Raw genomic sequence first — 18,727 nt, 5'->3', positions numbered from 1 at the left:
AGGTATAAAATCGCAACAAAGCTTTGTTATAAACAATTTGTTATAAACAAATATTGAGAGCACTCAACTGTCAAAGGAAAAACCCACCAAAACCTTCATAGTTATTTAAATTAAGTGAAGAAATGTTATATTTATTTGGCAAAATGGCAATATCTTTTTGGCATTATAATAGCTTTTCATCTCTGCCAACTAGTTTAAATGGTAGATTTTAAAAAAGGGAGGAAAAATTAAATTATGCAGTTCACTAAGCCTAAACCGGCTTTTAAGTCAATTATTCGGGGAAAGAATAGAAGTAATGCTTTTGTTACTTGTGTTATAAGCATTGCCCTGTATATATGTTGGAACCGATGCTAATATTTATTCCGTAGTTAGATACTACTCCATTAGCTAATTAAATTCATTTGTGAACTTATTAACCAATATTTCCCTAACAACTTAGTTAAAGTATTTTGAAAGACACACTATTAAATGTTAGCAGACTTACCAATGTACTACGGTTTGCAAAGTTAAACTAATGGAGCATCTTCCATTTATACAAACTGTCTCCTCACTAAGAACTCCTAATTCATTCTGAAAACTTAAATTATAGCATAACTATAATAATTTCTATTCAGAAGTAGTGATTGCTGCACGGATTTATCCTGTATGGTACCAGGCATCCCTAGTCCCTTTTCAACTGCTACATGTGAGAAAAGAAATAGAAATCAGTAAGTGCATGAGTGCTCAGAACCTCCCAGGATTACTCTACAGATTCATTTTCAAATCCAGGCCTCACACTGAAGACTTTAAACATACTTTTTGATTGCTATGCTATTAAAAATGTTTCTAAATGATTCATTTATGTACACATCATTAATGTACTTTAACAGAGAACCACCTGGATTTACTCAATTACTGTACAAAACAATATTTGTTCATTTATTCTTAAAAATGTAGTAAGAGATCAGAAAAAATAAAACATTCTACTAAAATACAAGGGTACACATTTTTACATGTATATGTGTATATATACACACACCCCACATATACACATCTATGACAGAATAAGCTTGCAAGGAGGTGATCCACCTGTCCCTCATTAAAGGAATCCTTGAAATTCACAATTAAAGCTTCCTATGCCCTCCAAATTCCTATATTCACCATGAAATCACCTTAATGTCAGCCACTTTGTCAGCACTTTGTTGTTACTCTACAGCTTCATCAACTGAAGAGTTAAAAATGCACAGAAGTGAACAGAACTCCTGAAATACAAATTCTATCCTGTTATCCTTCATGCTGAATTACAAGTTTCTCAGCAGACTTGTGTAATGTGTCAAGCTTTTGAAATACACAAATTCATTTTCTGTCAGTTAAAAAATAAGGTGTGTTCTTAAATCCTGATAATATTTGCCTGTTCTTTCCACATAGAGGTAGAAAGAAAGTGATCAAAATGTTAGTGTTTACAAGTCACCAGCAGCAATTTCAACTCAGGGAAATCCTCCTATTTCTTTCTATTACATTGTATTCCTTATTTTCAAACACCCAAAACTTGTTAAAACAAAAGCTTATAGTGAATTCTCAGCTGTATACCCAAAATATCTATAGTCACTGAAACTTTTATACAAACAAAATTGAGCTGCCCTAATACCTGGCTGAATATACTTTTTAAGTTCTTGCATTCCTAGCAAGTTAACTTGTATGACCATATGACAGAGACTGGTCAACTTGCTTCTTATTTGTGGCTTGCAACATGGATTTAAATTTGGTATGGATTGATAAAATACATAGCAAAATGTATCATTTATTTCTCAGGCAGTGGGGGGGGGGGCAGGAGGAAGAAAAAAGATAATCAAATTTTCACCCAATCTCCTTTGGAAAGGAAAAAGTCAACATCACATAAAAAGGAAAAGAGAGATAGCAAGAATACCACTACATAGTTGCTTTTGTGTTAATATTGCATAATGCACTTCAAATGCAAAATTCATAGTAAAAAATCCGTTATGGGAAAACACAGCCTGTATGACATATACCTTCAATAGTGTATAAGCGAATGCAATAATACTTCAATTTGTATCAGGAAGTCAAACTCTACGATGACACATGAGAGAGCTCAGTTATTCATTCATTACACAACAGAATTAGCCTTTGAGTTCAAAAAATGAAACAAACCCAAATAAAACCAAGCACTCCCCTTCTCTCTTAGAATTTAATCTAAACAAACTCAGCATTTATAAGCCAGGTACTTAAATGTAGGAGGTACTCAATTTGATAGTTGCCTGTATAATCACATGCAGTACATCCATATATGTAAATACATTACTACTTCTTTATCCAGACTACAGGGTATAAGCATAAGGAGACAGAATTTTAATTATATAAGAAATCCTAAGTTTGCCACTTATTTTTCAGAGGCTAACGCTGCAAGTTCAGTAACCACCCTTTAAAGATACCGGCACTGTTTCATTCTGCACGCTTTATGCCAAGTAAGTATAGAAGAACCATCACAACACCCATACACACGCACAAATTAAGATCAGTTACAAATAGACTTACTACAACAACAGCAGAGTAGATGTAGAGGGATGGAACACCTCTCTTATGAGGACAGGCTGAGAGAGATGGAGTTATTCAGCCTGAGAAGAGAAAGCTCCAGGGAGACCTTATCACAGCCTTTCAGTACTTAAAGAGGGCTTATAAGAAAGATGGAGAAAGGCTTCTTAGCAGGGCCTGTTGCGATAGGGCAAGGGGTAATGGTTTTAAGCTAAAAGAGGGTAGATTCAGACTAGATAAGACTTTTTTTTTTTTTTTTACCATGAGGGTGGTAAAAGACTGGCACAGGTTGCCCAGAGAGGTGGTTGATGCCCCGTCCCTGGAAATATTCAAAATCAGGTTGGACGGGGCTCTGAGCAACCTGATCTAGCTGAAGACGTCCCTGCTCACTGCAGGGGGGTTGGACTAGATGACCTTTAAAGGTCCCTTCCAACCCAAACTATTCTATGATAAATAAACAAAGATCATGGCATGAAAGGAAGTGGAAGGAATATTTAACTTCCCTTTTACCTAGCAATTACTGCCCACAAACATTAATGGGTATTTACAGTTGATCATTTTACTGAAGCTCTTTTATGTCCTATTTTAACTGGTACACGTCCTTGATCCCTCCCTATCAGCAAGTATTGCTAGTTTGTACTTTCTTCAGCAGGATCCTAGTACTTTTTAACATGTAGGCCAGGTATTACAGTGTGGGATTGTTTTTGTCAGTGGTTACATGCCTTTAATTTTTGTAGTTACATGCACTTTATCACAGAAGGGGCAAAAAAAAGCATTAAACAAATCCTATCACCTCAGTGTCCCTACCACCCCCGAAAAAAGCACGCTGCTTTACACTCAAGCATCACATGAGCAGGGTATCAGAGTAAAGCCATTCTTCAGTTTCATCCTTGGTTAGCCTGGGTGGAAGTTAAATTTCTGAAAGATAAACAGACTTGATGCAACCTTTCTACTTTAGGTCTTCCTTATTTCTCTCCAGACTCTCCAACCTAAATCTACTTTTCCCCAGACCAGAATCCTTCCTAGGAGAAGGAGAATTAGGAGTTTTGTCTACTGTCTTTACCTTGGTGTTAATGAGGTCACCACCACTGCATTTCTAAACACGCAACTGCAAATAAAGATCAAGTGGCCTGGCATGTGTGGCTGAAGAAAGAAAGATCAAACACAGTCATTTCAATCACATTCTATACAAGCTATTGAAATGATACTTATTTCCTAGATTTTTTTCTTTCCTGGACTAGTGGGTTTTGCTTTTTAATTTGGAGTGGGATCCTGTACAGCAAGTTTAAAACTACTGATGATAACCTTCCTTTCCTAGCTACCGTAGCTACCAACATAAAAAAAGACAACCCTGAATATACTCCTAGTTATAAAAGCTAGCTTTGAAAGCAACCTCATTACTAAAAATAAAAAACGACCACTGTCTTCACCTTCTGTTCGCATCTCCTCTGTGCCACACCAAGGAAGCACAAATGAGTGGTCCATGATCATGCCTGTACAAAGACAACAGCAAGAAAAATCACTTCCACTTACTTGGTGTTAATTCTGGGTTTCCTTTTAAGTTCATCATCTTTGGAATTGAAGGTCCATATATGTCTGCATCAAGTAAGCCAACTTCTTTTGTCTGTATAAGGAACAAAACAAAAAAGTATTTGTCAAAATGTCTGTCTTCCTTTCTCAATTACTAATTGAGCAAAATTTCAAAACTACCCATAGAAACAAAAATGTGATCTTGATTTTAGACATAAGTTATCACTGTTTCCTTTCTCTCCAAATTGCTATAGAAGCATAAAATATGACATCTCTACACGTTGAGCCAGACATCTTCACAAAATCTAGAGTCTCAATACACAGAATCCTCACTTGCACATTTTCTTACTTACAACGTCAACCCCAGGCTTTGTATTGACAAACATAAGCAACATTCTCTTTACTTCATGCAAATTTATGCAGAAATAACATTTTAACTTTTTGTAAGAGGTATCAAATTTATTAAAAAAAAAAAAACAAGCAATGTTTGTAAATACATTTGAATTAATACAATTTGAATTATACTAGTGACTACAAGGAATGTGAAAAACAAGAAAAGAAACATTCTTATCTTCCATTTAAGTGGCCAGAGTAAACTTTTGCAGATGTCTTGAAAATACTGAAATGCAAGTCTCTGAAGCCAATTAAGCAGGCCTAACAGTTTAATCAAATGCATTTACACAAAAGAATGCTAAAAAGTTGATTTATTCAACTACATATGGTACATTGGGCAATAAACTTTAAACAAAAATTATTTCAACTATGTTGTCTAGACTTACAAGATTCATTTCTATATGCTTTTTATAGATATACATACAGATTTTGTGGAAATTAAAACTATCTTTCCTACAGATGGCAAGACACACTACCAATTACCAAGTTCTGCAAATTAAGTAGTAAAGAGCAAGCCCTTTAAAGTGCTGAACGTCAAATTTCTCTAATATAAAAAGGTAACTGTATTCAACATTTTGCAAAATTGCAAGCAAGTGTGTTTAAGGGCTTGCTTGAAAGGCTAAGGCAGCAATGGGAGCTTTTCCAACAATGATGAATCAGATGCGTGCTTCATTTTTTGGATGAAGCTTTCATAATTTGGTGTCGTACATTAAGCCATTTTGTTACCACAGTTTTGATGGGAAAGATGGAGAGAAAGGCTCAGTGATAACTATTTAAGTTTCTGGTTAGAAGAGCATAACAAGGCTTTTAATGCAAGTATACAGCACCTCGACCCTTGAACAGGATTTCTAAACATTAAGCATATTCTCTGGAAACACAATCAGTTTGTTTGTCGGTTTGGGGTTTTTTTGGTGTGTTTGGGGTCTTTTTTTGTTTTGGTTTTGTTTTGTTTAAATGCACATGGATTAAAAGCCTGGGTATTTAGACCACTACTTCTAAATAAATCTGAAATTCAATTAAGAAAGGAAATCATAGATGCCTAGACACCTCAGAAGCAAGACTGACCCTTTTTACTATAACATATATAATAATTTGGATTTGGGGGTTTCTTCTTCTGTGTGGGGTGCTTGCTTGCTTTCTTCTCTTTTCCAAGTTGTTGGTAGTGAACCCTGAAGACACCCTTAACAGCTGAGTAATTTGAAGTTAATTTAAAATTCAAATGTACCTAATATAAGCCAAATGCTTCTTAAATTTTACCACTCAGAAGTAAAACTAGGTATTTTGAATATTAAGTTTTTACTACAAAAATCAACCAAATGTGGGTTCAATATAATTCAATATACTTTTTTATTAATCAGAGCCAAAGCATATGTAATTACATGGATTATTTCATTTAGATATTTTAATACTGATGTCATTATAACATCTTGTGAAAGCTATTACAGAAAAGTTCAGGAGTTACTCTGACAAATTATTCTACTTCTTGCCTACTGTATGAGAGCTGCAATTTCAAAAAGATTGAAAAGACCCATTTTTACTTTAGATTTCAAAGACATCAAGAACAGTATTAGAGCTTCTTTGTTCTTGTACAAAATGCATATTTTAACAGATTAGAAAGATTTATGACTCAGTCCCTTTATCTGTGCCAGCAGCTAATGGAACCCATCAAAACATCATCTAAAGGCTGTGCCACCTAATTACTTCTCAACTGAAAGTAAATATTTGCAGAAAAACCTACACAGTGTTTTAAACCTGACTGACATCCTTTCCCTCAACTTTCTGAGGGTTTCCCCCCCAACAAGGATCATGACTATCTAACTATCATGACTGGCAAACTACAATGATCTTACAACTCACTACAGCTTTGTTTTTAGCCTAAAGGGACTGAAGATTTAGGATGATCAAAATTCATTAGATTGACTTCACGATGTCCTGGGCATAGTCAGATCTTCACCCCCACGGGCCACTTATTCCTAGGAGCCAGTAGGAGTGTATCTACAAGTGTACCAAATTTCCTGAAATGAAGAATAAATACACATACTGGAGAATAATATCCCTCCCTCATCTAGGAGGACTTTGCAAATTCAGCTACTATTCCAAATTACAAAGCTGGTCTTTGTTTCAAACTAATACAATAAATTGACAGTTGCTAAAAAAAATTTACACCCTTCCTCAAAAGTATGAAAGATGCCTGCTTTTGAGATGCACTGCTTTTGTTCATGGATATGGTTCAATACAATGGTTGTCTTCAGACAGAAAAATAAGCAACAGATTCTCTAATTTCTACAACTCTTGTTAATGACAGCGCAAGTGTTCTTGTAGGCATTGTGCTTTCTACACAATTATAGGAAAACGGTCTTTCGGAAAGATCTTTAAATCACTGGCAGAACCTCACTAAAGATAGCCTAAGGTAGGGTTTTTTCCTTCAGCAAGCAATTCAACAGGTTAAGTAAAGAGTTCACACTGCCTAAAAGTAGCAGCTTATACAGAAAGCTTTGGCCCAGTAAGCTAAGGTTTTGAGCTTTTTTCCCCTCAGCTACCCCTGCACTTGCAGTATGTAAGCAACCCTATAATACCAATAATAACCCTTTACTCAAGATTTAATTGTCTTGGAAAAATATTATGGCAGCTGCCAAGGGTTCTTTTAAGACAGGCACAGCACAGTCCAGATAATCTTTTCCAGCATTTACAATTTTTTAAATCCCCAAGAGACGAAATAATTTGAATACACAATATACATTGGGTGCTGCCACATGAAACTGTGAATCAGAGTTACCAACACCAGATACTTCTCATACTGAGTGAAGTTTAATCCAGATGCATGAGTTCAATTTAAAAAAATTAATTTTTAATAAATTGTGGTTTCACCCATATAACCCACACCTCATATAAATCAGCACATCTTTAAAAGTACTGCTGTATCAAACCAAATCCTAAAACACATGCATAACATCAGACAAGGCAAAAAAGAACATCTGGGCAGAAGGAACATATTACAGGGGATCTCAAGCAGGGCCAAGAAAACAAAAGAAAAAAAACAAACTCCAGGATTCCTCTAACATCCTCTTACATTTATTTTCATATGCATATATGTTTCATACCAATACTGAATCTTTTTTTTTTCTTAAGTAATATTTAGGTTTATGCAGACAGAAATGTAGCGGTCAAAGCACACCCAGGCACGTCAAAGTCACGCTGCTTCTAAGCGTTTTCAGAGCACAACACATACCACTGCTACAGTCACCCTCGGCACTCTGCAGGAAAAGGATTCAAGTAATACAACTCCCCCATCTCCTTATGACTGCATTTTCTCCCTATGAAAATATTTCTATCCTGTGCTATTAACAAACAGCATTCTGTCTCACCAGCTGGCATAGCAATAACCAAGCTCAAAACAGCTGTTCTCAAGTTCACATTTGTCCTTTTCCTCCCACCTGCCCAGATGCGGAAGAAAGTCTGAAGCAATCTTCAAGTTTGCTACACTTGGAAAATACCTTCTAAACACCTGGGGGTTTTTTTTGTCGCCTAAATGAAAGTTCTGAACAGCTTAAACTCTGAAGATATAACTGACAATGTAACCATCCCCGTCCAATTTAACCACGTACTTCCATGTTACTGGACATATGGCAAGCCACTTTGAGAAAATATACTAACATAACACATGCAGAAGTATTGACCTCTTCAGTAAGATCCTTATCAATATTCCATCAGGCAAAGAGAACACAAAATTAGAAATAAATATATTGCCAGCACATGAAAACACAGAAGTACTCTCTTGGTCTATTCAGCAGAAAGTATACTTAAACACTCACAGACGTTCAGATTTACCTTCTCATCAATGCTTTCAAGGTTTCTTCCCTCTCTAGTTAGATGTTCTGTAGCATAGGCTAACTACTGCTAGGATTTGCACTTTCTGCAGCACTGGTGCCAGCTGTCAGTCTCATCTGATCATCGGTAAGCTCAAGACCACAAAAAATTTACAGGATAAAGGACTATAGGGAAAAACTATAACTCCTCTTTATCCTCTGCTTTTACATCATTGGCTACAGCATCCTATTTACTTCACTATCATTAATCTTCTCAACAAGATATGAATTTGCTCAATTAGACCTGTCTAAAGATTTCTGACAAAATATTGAGCATAAGGTATATCTATATAATCACTGCATCTCTTACCCCAGTACAAATACAGTAAAGTTTCTATTCCAGTTTAGAAAATTCTCTCACCTATCCTAACAAATGAAAACAAGTTTTCACACTCACCAGGCATAGATTCTGTGGTTACAAGAAAACCAAATGTCACATCAATAGATAAAGAAGATATTATTGCATGTATACCTGAAAGATGAGAATCCTACAGCTTTATTTTGTGCAGAGTACAAGTTACAGGGATAGATAACCTCACTAAAAAGAGCCTTTCCTTTAGTTTCTCTGGAGAGGTACTCAACGTAATTAAAGTTCAGTTTAGCCTTTGAACTTGGCCGCTGCCTTGCAAGCGATAGAGATTTGCAAGATAGTTGCATTCTGAATTAATCATTTTCAAGCTCTGAACTTAGCTGTAATAAATCCTTTGGGGGGGAGAAATTAAAATAAAGTCGTTGAAGGTCATATTAGACACAGTCCCTCTATACACTGGCAGATAGAGGTCTTGTAAAAAACCAGTAAATTTTGCCTCCTTGGCTTTTCCTTATGCAGATGCAAAATTATTCAATTGCTATTATGTTTGTTCTCTTCGACAGGGGTGTTTTACTATACATGGTCCTTGTAGAGATTACATAGGTCCACGCTAATGACAAAATGATCCATATCTTTCCTCACTTTAACTATTTTAGCAGATACTTAAAGAGTTGTTTAGTGTCTCTGATACACTTTCTTTACGCAGCTTCCCGTTTTCTGTCTTTCAGGTAATGTTAACTGTGAAATCAATTACATTTTCCAGTAACAGATTTTTCAGCCAAAGGTAACCAGTTCCATTCATATATCACAGAGAACCCCTCCACACAGTCCTGTGTTCAGTGGAGAATCTGGTGATATTCATGGATTTCTTCCAAGCTGCCAAATGCTTTACTGAGGAACAAGCCTGACAAAAGACTTCATGCCAAGAAAGAAGGAAAAAAAAAATCAGCTCACAAAAAGCTGCTATAAATAGCTGTTTATCAACATAGCCTGCATTACTGCTAAACATCCAGACTCTTTGACAGCATTATTTTCATTTTTGGTCATCTTTTCTGAGACTTTTTTCCACGCTTGGTGGGGCATATGTATCCCCACTGGACATTACTGGATGATGTTTTACTTTGAAGTAAACTCTTCAGACCACCAGAATTCCCTGGTGTTCAGTCTGGGAGGGATGGTGCACAGGTTAATGAGCTGTCATTTTTCTATACAGTGAAGGATTCCCTACATTAGAAGTGCTCCCAATATTCAGCAGCTGCAGCCCTTTCCAAAGACAGAAATTCCAGCTTTACTAAGTGAGGGTGCCAGTTATTTTTAAAGCTGGTGCTCTTAAACCACCAGCAGGACTCTCAATTTACCCTTTTAATGTCATTATAGACTTAGAGCTAATCCCAAACTGCAAGCAGCAACATATAGGACAAAAGGGAACTTAAAATCAGGATAGGCTCTGGATTCCTCATTTGACATACCGACACACTGAATAGCCATCTCTTAATCCCTAATTCTCTCTTTCAGATGCACACTATTTATGCACCCAGCTATAAACTGGATTAAAGCCAAAATAGTACCACTGCAGTTTTCTCACTCTATCCTAGAAATGCAGAATTGTTTTAAACATTCACTCTTCTACTGGTACAAAAGCCCTTTTTCCTTCATATGAAGATCATCTTATTTTCTGTCAACTACAGAACTTCTCTGGCACTGCTTTCCACAACAGTCTATGGTAGTGCCTAGTCAGATTTCTAAATAATCAGATACCAGTAATTCAACCTTGTTTGGCCTTTTTTCACATTATGTATCCTACAGGGGGAAAAAAAAAACCCACAAACTTCAATACAGCACCGTTTTGAAAATAAATCCCCCAAATCCAGAACAGAAATCCACACATTACTACATCTCTACACGATGCCTCATGGCCTTCCCAGCATCCCAAATTATTATAAACATGATCCACCTTTTGCATCACTCTGACATCTGCACTAGGCTTCCAATGATTTGAAGACTCAGGATGCAGGTAATTAACTCTACATATAGTACTTCAGGAAAAAAAAACAACTAAAAATTGTTATTTTCCTCAAATTAAGCATATAGTCATTTGATTAAAATAAAACATTTTAAGTGGCCTACGTTTGAAAATTTTTAATTTCACTCATTTTTTACTCGAAATACAGTAAGGTTTTAAAAGCTTAAGCCTCTCATTTTCTCAGCTGATCTAGAGGCTGAACTGTCATTGTAGGATAACCCCAATCAACTCTAACTGGCACCTCCAGCTTTATTGACACTTTTTAGCATTAAGAAACAAGCATGAACACCTTACCTACAGCAATTAAAGTCTTCTGATTCTCTAAGCAACAAAGGTAAAGATGCTTATAAATGAAACCCTGATAATTAGGAAAGCTGCAAAGGAGGAGGACAAAATAGGTCAAAACTTGCCTTCACACTATAATCATTCAGTAAGGGAGTTCATTATTGTCTAAGTTATTCTAGATTTGTTTGTACCCCCACATGGAATTTTCTCCTTACCAGAAAGAAATGTATATACATTGTGCAGTCATCTATTAATGCAGCAGTCAAATATTATCCTGTAGACAAATAGTTTAATTACAGGAGCCAAATATTTGAAAAAATGCTGGAATGTAAAGAAAATAGGCTGGGTGGATTTTGAGTAGTTTTAAAATTAGTGTCTGTTTGATTAAATGCACATTTTGAAATAATTAAAACTAATTTTATTATCACAATAGTGAATTCACCTGAAGACTCTGCTCATAGCTGTGTAATTTATATGCTACAACTTACTATATACTTGAGATACCTCTTACTCATGTACGCATATAATAGGCAGATATCCACAGAAGTTTTCTTTAAAAAAATCTGCATTGTGACATTTTGACTGTGATATTGTTCGAATAAGTGTTTTTCATTTAGCTAATCGTCACCTTTCCCCAGCTTTACTTACATTACAAGACAACATTTGGCCTTCTAGAGGTTAAACACAGCACAAGGGTGGCAAAGTGCTCTGCTCCCCCACCCCCAGCCCCCCTCGGTACAGAAACATTCATGGTCTGGTACTTAAAATATTACGTTGCTCAGCAACCACTGGGTTTGCTTGGGAAAACAAAGGCCACTCCCTAAGATAAAAATCGCCCTTGATGTATTTCAAATTTTGGTCCTGGTCTGCTTGACCCTACAATCCCCTGACACAGAGTTATGCTAGAATAGTTAAAACCGATGCCTTTAATCACTGCCCCCACTACAGCAGGCAGAAGCCACTTACTTATGCTTACATGCTAATTTGTTCCATATGGTTTTACTTCTTGCTCCTCTGTCCTTCACAACACAAAAACCATTTCATCCTATAGTGAAAAATGTAAATCTTTCTGACTCTCCTTTTCTTTCCAGAGGAAATCTGACTGGGGATCTTGCCTCACAGTGACAGCACAAGCACGCAGCCTCCCAACTGGATTTGTGCCATCCTTAGTCATGCACAGCTGGTGTTTGCTCACTAAAATACTCTGTTCATAAACAAGCAATCTCTATCCTATTATTGCTGCCATCTATTAATTCAACTTGTTTCTACTATAATAAATCGTCTCTGGCCAGGCAGCTTTCATAAATAGTCATTCTAGTCTGAATATGAATCGTCCTGGCACAAAACCCAAAAGTTCTTCCCAAGTGCTCCTAGGGGAGCACAACTGATTGCTGGTACATCAAAAGAACGAAAAGAACCAGCTCTCAAATTAAGTAAGCAATCAAAAACAGGACAGAAGGATAAAACTTTAAGTTATTTCTTAACACAAAAAGAACACGGTATAGATTTATAGGTTTTGGTACAGGCACAAGAGTTTATACAATTCTTAACTAATCCATCTCCAACAGGTAACCTGGGGTACCAAAAGCCTAATATTCCAGAAAGGGATAAGAGGCTGCCCTGTTTGTTTCCCTGGCTTTGCATCAAAAACCAAAACAAAACAAAACTCCCCCAAAACCTACTTTGTCGTGGTATCTAGGCATCTAAATTAAATCCTGTCTTGTATTATTTACTCTGTAACCATGAGGTAAAAATATGCCTAACAGACTGAGCACCAGCATGCAAGATGAACTCCTGAATTCTAATCCCAGCTCTGCCAACAACACTGTGCGCCCATGACAATGTCCAAGGCTCTGTCAATGCCTTAATACTTCAGACCATCACTATAATAACTGAAAAAGCTTCCACATTAAACTGAAAAATTATCTAGCTATAGAAACAACAGTGTTTTGGTTTTTGTTATTTAACTATAGAAAGTAGACCTTTAAGAGAAGATGGAAAGATGTTTTCTTTTATCGAGGACAAAAAATACCTTTATGCTTTGACTGTTAATCATCTTCCAGCTTATGACATTATCAAACAACAATATGTCACAGTTGTTACCGAAAGCAGCAAGAATCTACTTTAAACCAATCTCCTCCAAAAGCACCTTCCACAGATCTCCCTCAGCAGAAAACAGTTGTTCTCAATAGTCTGTGACCTGTATAATCTTTGAAAAAGAACACTTGAAAGATCAGAAGACAACATTATTTTTAAAGTCATTTAGCTCCAGCATACTACTTGCTTTGAAAATCTAGTTATAAAACATTGAACTTGTAACAGAAACAGACTGTATCTAATGAAGGAAGCAGAGACCTTTATTGTCATGGTGACCTATCTTTCTCCACGAGTCCTTTCTTTCCTTCTTTAAACAGTACATCAAGTTGAAGCATCAGTTTCTATAAAGCTGTATTTTGCTTATAAGAGACATGTAACTTTATTACAGTTCTTAGGAGGCTGCTGAAGCTCTGATCTAACAGAATCATTACTGCTGCCTCAGAAAGAGCTGAACGTACGATAGCAATGAAGGGAAGGGAAACCATGGGAAGGCAATGCACAGTCAGTAGTTATTAGAAGCAAAACGAACAGGTCCGTTGCTGCATATCTGAGGTCAAAGAAATTCACTATAAACTTTAGCAGGAAGCACCAATGGACTCTGGAAAACAACCTCCTTATTTATTTCACTGTAGCAAAACTGAACATTGCAATGATCCCTGCAATTCAGAGCACTGGACAACCCCAGCCTGGATCAAGGTCCCAGAGATACTTATTTCATAACCCTAAACTAGTTCACAACACTAGTAAACTGAAATCAGTGGGAATACACAGATGAACACACCAGAAAATTCACCCCAAAGGTTAGACATAAACAGGATGTATGCCATCGTTATCTTAAATTAAAAAAAAGATACTAATGCACAAACAAACAAGATAAGAGTTGAGTTTCTTCAATCTACCTTAAATTCACATTCTCTAACCTGTAACTACATTAATGCACAATTTTACAATGGCAGCAGCTTGTTAAATTGTGACCATCAGTTCATGCAAGTCACAGCTACTTCATCAATTTCAGCTGCTCTTCACTGATTAACATCCACCAGAGGCAGGCCTCCAATTTTACACCACCACATAATCATAACGTCAGAAAGGGCTAGCACATTCCATGTTTACTTAACTTTCTTGGCTCAATTTCATGTAAAATTATTTCTCAGGCCCTGATTTTCCAAATAACTCTGGCAACAACCTCTTCAATCACGCTAGACTATGGTCTTATTTGTGTGCTTTACAAGTGTTTTAATGGGCTACTGAAGTGGTGTATCACATCATTATGTCTAAAGCCAGCTGTTAAACTCCTAACAAAAGGGTATAACCCCACAACTTGTGTGGGTCAGAATTACTAAAAGACAATTTATCTAAATATAAACAATGCACAAAACTGCATGTTTGAAAAGTGTTTGGCACAATCCTAAAAACATTTAAGCTGGTACAGAAAGTTATGTGCAATTAGTTGATATGGTTTCCATGGAGCTACTCAATGACCGTAACACAACACAGATCACATTGCAGGATCACATTCGTTTTGTAGAAGTATTACATCAAATGCCATGTTTTAAAGTTAATTAGAAAGAACCATTCAAGCAGCTTTGCTTTTCAAGATGACAGATTTTTCTCTGAAATCAAATTATTCCAGCAGCCTATTTAAAACATGGAATTAAAAACTGTGAAATACCAAGATCAGATGCCATTACAAACAGTACATATTTCATGTAACAGCTTTAAACACTCTTGTCTCATCAAGTATGAGTTTATGGAAATTTTTTTAATCTTTTACAGAATTCCTACAGGAAGTGTGCAGATTGCATGTAAACCTCACTCCTCCTACCTGTTGTTTTCTTTTACTCATCTTTTACAACAAGAAAAAGATGCTACATTTACCAGACTCAAGTACTTGAGGATACTTTGGTTTTAATTAATGCTTTATGAGTAAAAAAACCCGCATTATACACCCTTACATAGGAAGTGAAGCTTGCTTCTGAGTTTACCTCTGTGGCAACAAACGTGCCAATGGAACTACTCCCCATTTACAGCAGCAGGTGGACATAAGGAAGACCTGTTGTTTTTACACTTGAATGGTTCCAATTGTCTATTTATAGTGCAGGCAATAGTCTGAGTGATACCAAACTGGGCAATGATATTTACACATTAATTTCGCTGGAAAAAGTAAATCTTTAGAGCTATTTAAAAAAATGTTTTGGACACCATCCAGCACTTATCTGTATTTTTTCCAAGTCAGTGCTCTGAAGTGATAGAATTTAATTATTTATTACGTGTCTCCAACCTGCACAAACATCCTCAACTATATCTACACATTCTTTCAGAATTGCAGCTGAACCCAGAGACACAGAAGGGAAAGGACACAGCCAAACCCAGATGAAGGATGCGAGCTACTAAGTCATTCACAGTACTGATAAAATAAAAACAAATTAATACAAACTCAGAAGTCCATGAAAAACAAATAGAGAAATTAACTGTCAGAGTAAATACTTAGATTTAATATATGTGACTGCCCCCAGCAGTAACCATCTTATTTATGACTCACACAGTTGTTTCACATTAAGGCTAATAATTAGATGTTCACCTACCGAATCATTTGCTGCTAGGGCAAGGGCTATATTTACTGCAAGAAAGAGGAAAGGAAAAAAAAACATTAAGTGCAAGAAAACTTAATTCCTAACTACTGAGAATGTTATAATTTCTAACAATATATAAATACATCATACTTAATAATTGCATTCATCATCTTGGTTCTTCACCTCTTGCACCTCCTACAACATTACTAGTTTAAGCAGCAGGGGAACCCACATTTCAGTCCATGTTTGCTAACAGCCTAACAAACTCAAGCTGATCTGCAAAAACTTGCAAACTCTAAATGTCTATAGGACACTGCAAAATAAAAATATAAGCTAAGTATTTTGCCAAAGGATAACATTAAGCAAGAAATTGACATTTGAAAAGCAGACCCTGTACTACAGAACTAAAATAACCCTACCATAGGTTATAACCTTTACCCCAGTCTGTAGTGAACTTTCTAAAAAGCAGAGATTAAGTAAGTTTTGACCTAAAGTATTAAAGTACAGTGACCAGAAAGATGATCATTTGATGATGAGAAATCAAAAAAGACATATGTTAAATACAGCTATTTTCTGGAAGAAGGTGCAATGAATGCTTTTCACTTGATTTTTATATCAAAAAACAAAATCTCATGTACTCTGAAAGCATCTGTAACAACTAAAGAAACAGAAAACTAGGATGAAGCAATTAAAAAGGCTGTGAGTTTGTTTACAGCTTTAACATTTCCATCAATACTTAACTCCTATAACTAGAAAGCACATGCAAGAAATGGTATCTTTTAATGGCTCACCAGCTTCACATATGTTAGAAGACCTCCTAGAAGCTTCAGTATAACCGATCAGTAATTGTTATAATCCAAGAAGTAACGTGTTTTAAAATAAAAATTTTTAAAATAAAAAAAAACCACTACACACACAACTCATTACCTTTTGCTTTCTTTACGCATTGCTGTATGTCAGTCCATAAAGCCTTTTAAGAAAGACAAGCTGCAGTCAGCCTTGTTCTACCGGAAGAGTATGAAAGTACTGAGAACAAACTGGGGAGCCAGATTCCCAGCTTAAATAATTTAGTACTGAGAAAGGTAAGTTCCTTTAAACAAAGTAGTGAGGAGGTTAACAAGGAAAATTGTACAGTTCTCCCTAAGAAGCACACAGGCTCTTTTTACTCCTAAGCTGATAAAGCATATAGATTTTATTCTTCAGTTTGCTATTTAAACAGATGCTTGATTAACTGTTCCCTGAATCAATCAGAGGAAAATTCATCCTCTGAAGCTTGGAGACCAATCTACAAATCACAGAGAAGGAGAAAAACACATAAAGCAATGATAAATTAAAAAAAAATAAAAAAAATCAACTGCAGCTCATGTCTGAAGAGGCACAAAGGAAGCAGCAAGTAACTCCACGCTGTCTCAAAACCACTTTATACATCTATCTTCTTCCTATGCAATTATTATCTGTGAAAATTAAAGTATGATCCACAATGCTTCTTCAATAAAGGATATTCAGCTATGGAAGGGAGAAAAAGGGAGACAGTAGAAAAATATAGTGGGATAACATGAGTTTTTTAGCTGACTATCCAGCTGGACACCTCACATCCTCTGTTGAATCCCAGCTGATTCTTGCATTCCATTGCCTTTGTGTTACCGTCAGTTCTAAGAGGGCACAGAGGTGCAGCATAGGACCTAACCTGAGCCGAAGCATTCATGTTGGCCCTAACTACTAAGTTCCCATAACCAGGAGTACAGGAGAGCTGCGCAGATACATTCAAGTTCAACACAACTCTTTTTTCTTTTAATTATTTTTTAAAACTTCACAGCAGGCTCCAAGAAAAGTCACCATATCATCTCTGCCCATGCCAAACCAGCCGACCAGTATCAAGAATCATGCACAGTGTGATCAGTGTTGATCTCCTTGAAATCAGTACAAGTCCGGGAAGGTTTATTAGTTTGGACTTTAACTTCCAAATTCGAACTGTCCCTAGTAATAGCACAGTTGAATTCTCAGAACATTGAGCTAACGATACAAATAGAACTTCTTGGCCCAAAATCAGGCATGTACAGAGCCAGCTGAGTGTATCTACATCTGTGACACGGTTAATCCACACCATCAATAAAATACTGACAGACAAACTTCCTCTGAAAGATAACTTTCAATACTTATATCTCAATGTAAGTGACATTTAGAAATAGACTAACTAATTTACTACTTTTTATCAGACTATTTTCACATGCAGAGAAGGCCCAGGATCAAAAAAACGTGACGTTGATCCTGCAAAAGAACCACTGTTACCACCTTTGCCAAAGCCCAGACCTGTGGCTGGGTTGGTCAGGTGATTTTGGTCCCTACCTTGAAAGGGTGAGTTTCAGTAATAGTACATCCCACATGCAGAATAAAAGCATGTAAGAGAGAAAAAAAAATTAAAACCGCTAATATGACCGCATTGATACATTTGATCATTTAATACATTTGACCATGTTGACTTTATCAGCTCTCCTGACAATAATGAAAAATCTCAGCCCATTAGTCTTTGCTAAAAATGTTTGAAGGCCAAGTTAGTTGATAGTATCAATAGTTTTATCTCATCTTCAGGTAATGCAGAAAAGGGGACAGGGGAACACGCCAAACAAACAAAAACAAACAAACAACAATAAAACCCACCTTTGGTCAGATGGAGTAAATAGAGCAGAAAGCTGGTCAAAGGCAGAAACTTAACAGAAGAGAGATAGGAAACACAGGAAGGAAACCAACCAACACTTCCACTAGGCAAACAAAAACACAGCAACAAACAACCAAAGTATTTAAACACAGAAAAAATATTTTTCAATGCATAACAACTTCTTCTTTTAATAACTGACTGCATTGATTTCAGAAGACCAAAAAGTGCTAGAAGCAACAGAGGATACAATATGAAAGCTATATGCAACAGAAAGTTACTCAACAGAAACACAAAGCCAGGTTAAGGAATGGCCCTGACAAACTTGACCAGAATACAGATCCACTTGTCCTCAAATGGAGATCTGGAGCAACTGAAACATAAACATGCTGGGGGAAAGAATATGAAGAGCCTTGACAGTCCTTCAGAGGGATGCAGACAATAAGACTGATTATATTTTCTGTGGTG

General features: G+C 36.4%; 1 protein-coding gene across 14 annotated transcripts in view; it reads right to left on the bottom strand.

The window, feature by feature from the left end:
• Positions 1-18,727, bottom strand: part of NUBPL (NUBP iron-sulfur cluster assembly factor, mitochondrial) — an 88,147-nt gene that overhangs the window by 66,332 nt on the left and 3,088 nt on the right. For 7 of the 14 annotated variants that reach the window (XM_075103315.1, XM_075103310.1, XM_075103312.1 and 4 more), the window contains exons 3-4: positions 15,619-15,653; positions 4,063-4,153 (exon numbers count right to left, since the gene is read on the bottom strand). In XM_075103315.1, the coding sequence (XP_074959416.1) occupies positions 4,063-4,099 (37 nt within the window). In that variant the 5' untranslated portion in view covers positions 4,100-4,153; positions 15,619-15,653. Of the gene's footprint in view, positions 1-3,593; positions 3,599-4,062; positions 4,154-15,618; positions 15,654-18,727 lie in introns of those variants that run through there. The other 7 variants (XM_075103322.1, XM_075103318.1, XM_075103324.1 and 4 more) reach the window with 3 other exon arrangements.

This window comes from Phalacrocorax aristotelis, chromosome 9, assembly GCF_949628215.1.
Source record: "Phalacrocorax aristotelis chromosome 9, bGulAri2.1, whole genome shotgun sequence".
NCBI lineage: Eukaryota > Metazoa > Chordata > Aves > Suliformes > Phalacrocoracidae > Phalacrocorax > Phalacrocorax aristotelis.
Note: the sequence above shows the minus strand (reverse complement) of the source record. Positions and strands in the feature narration are given on the sequence as shown.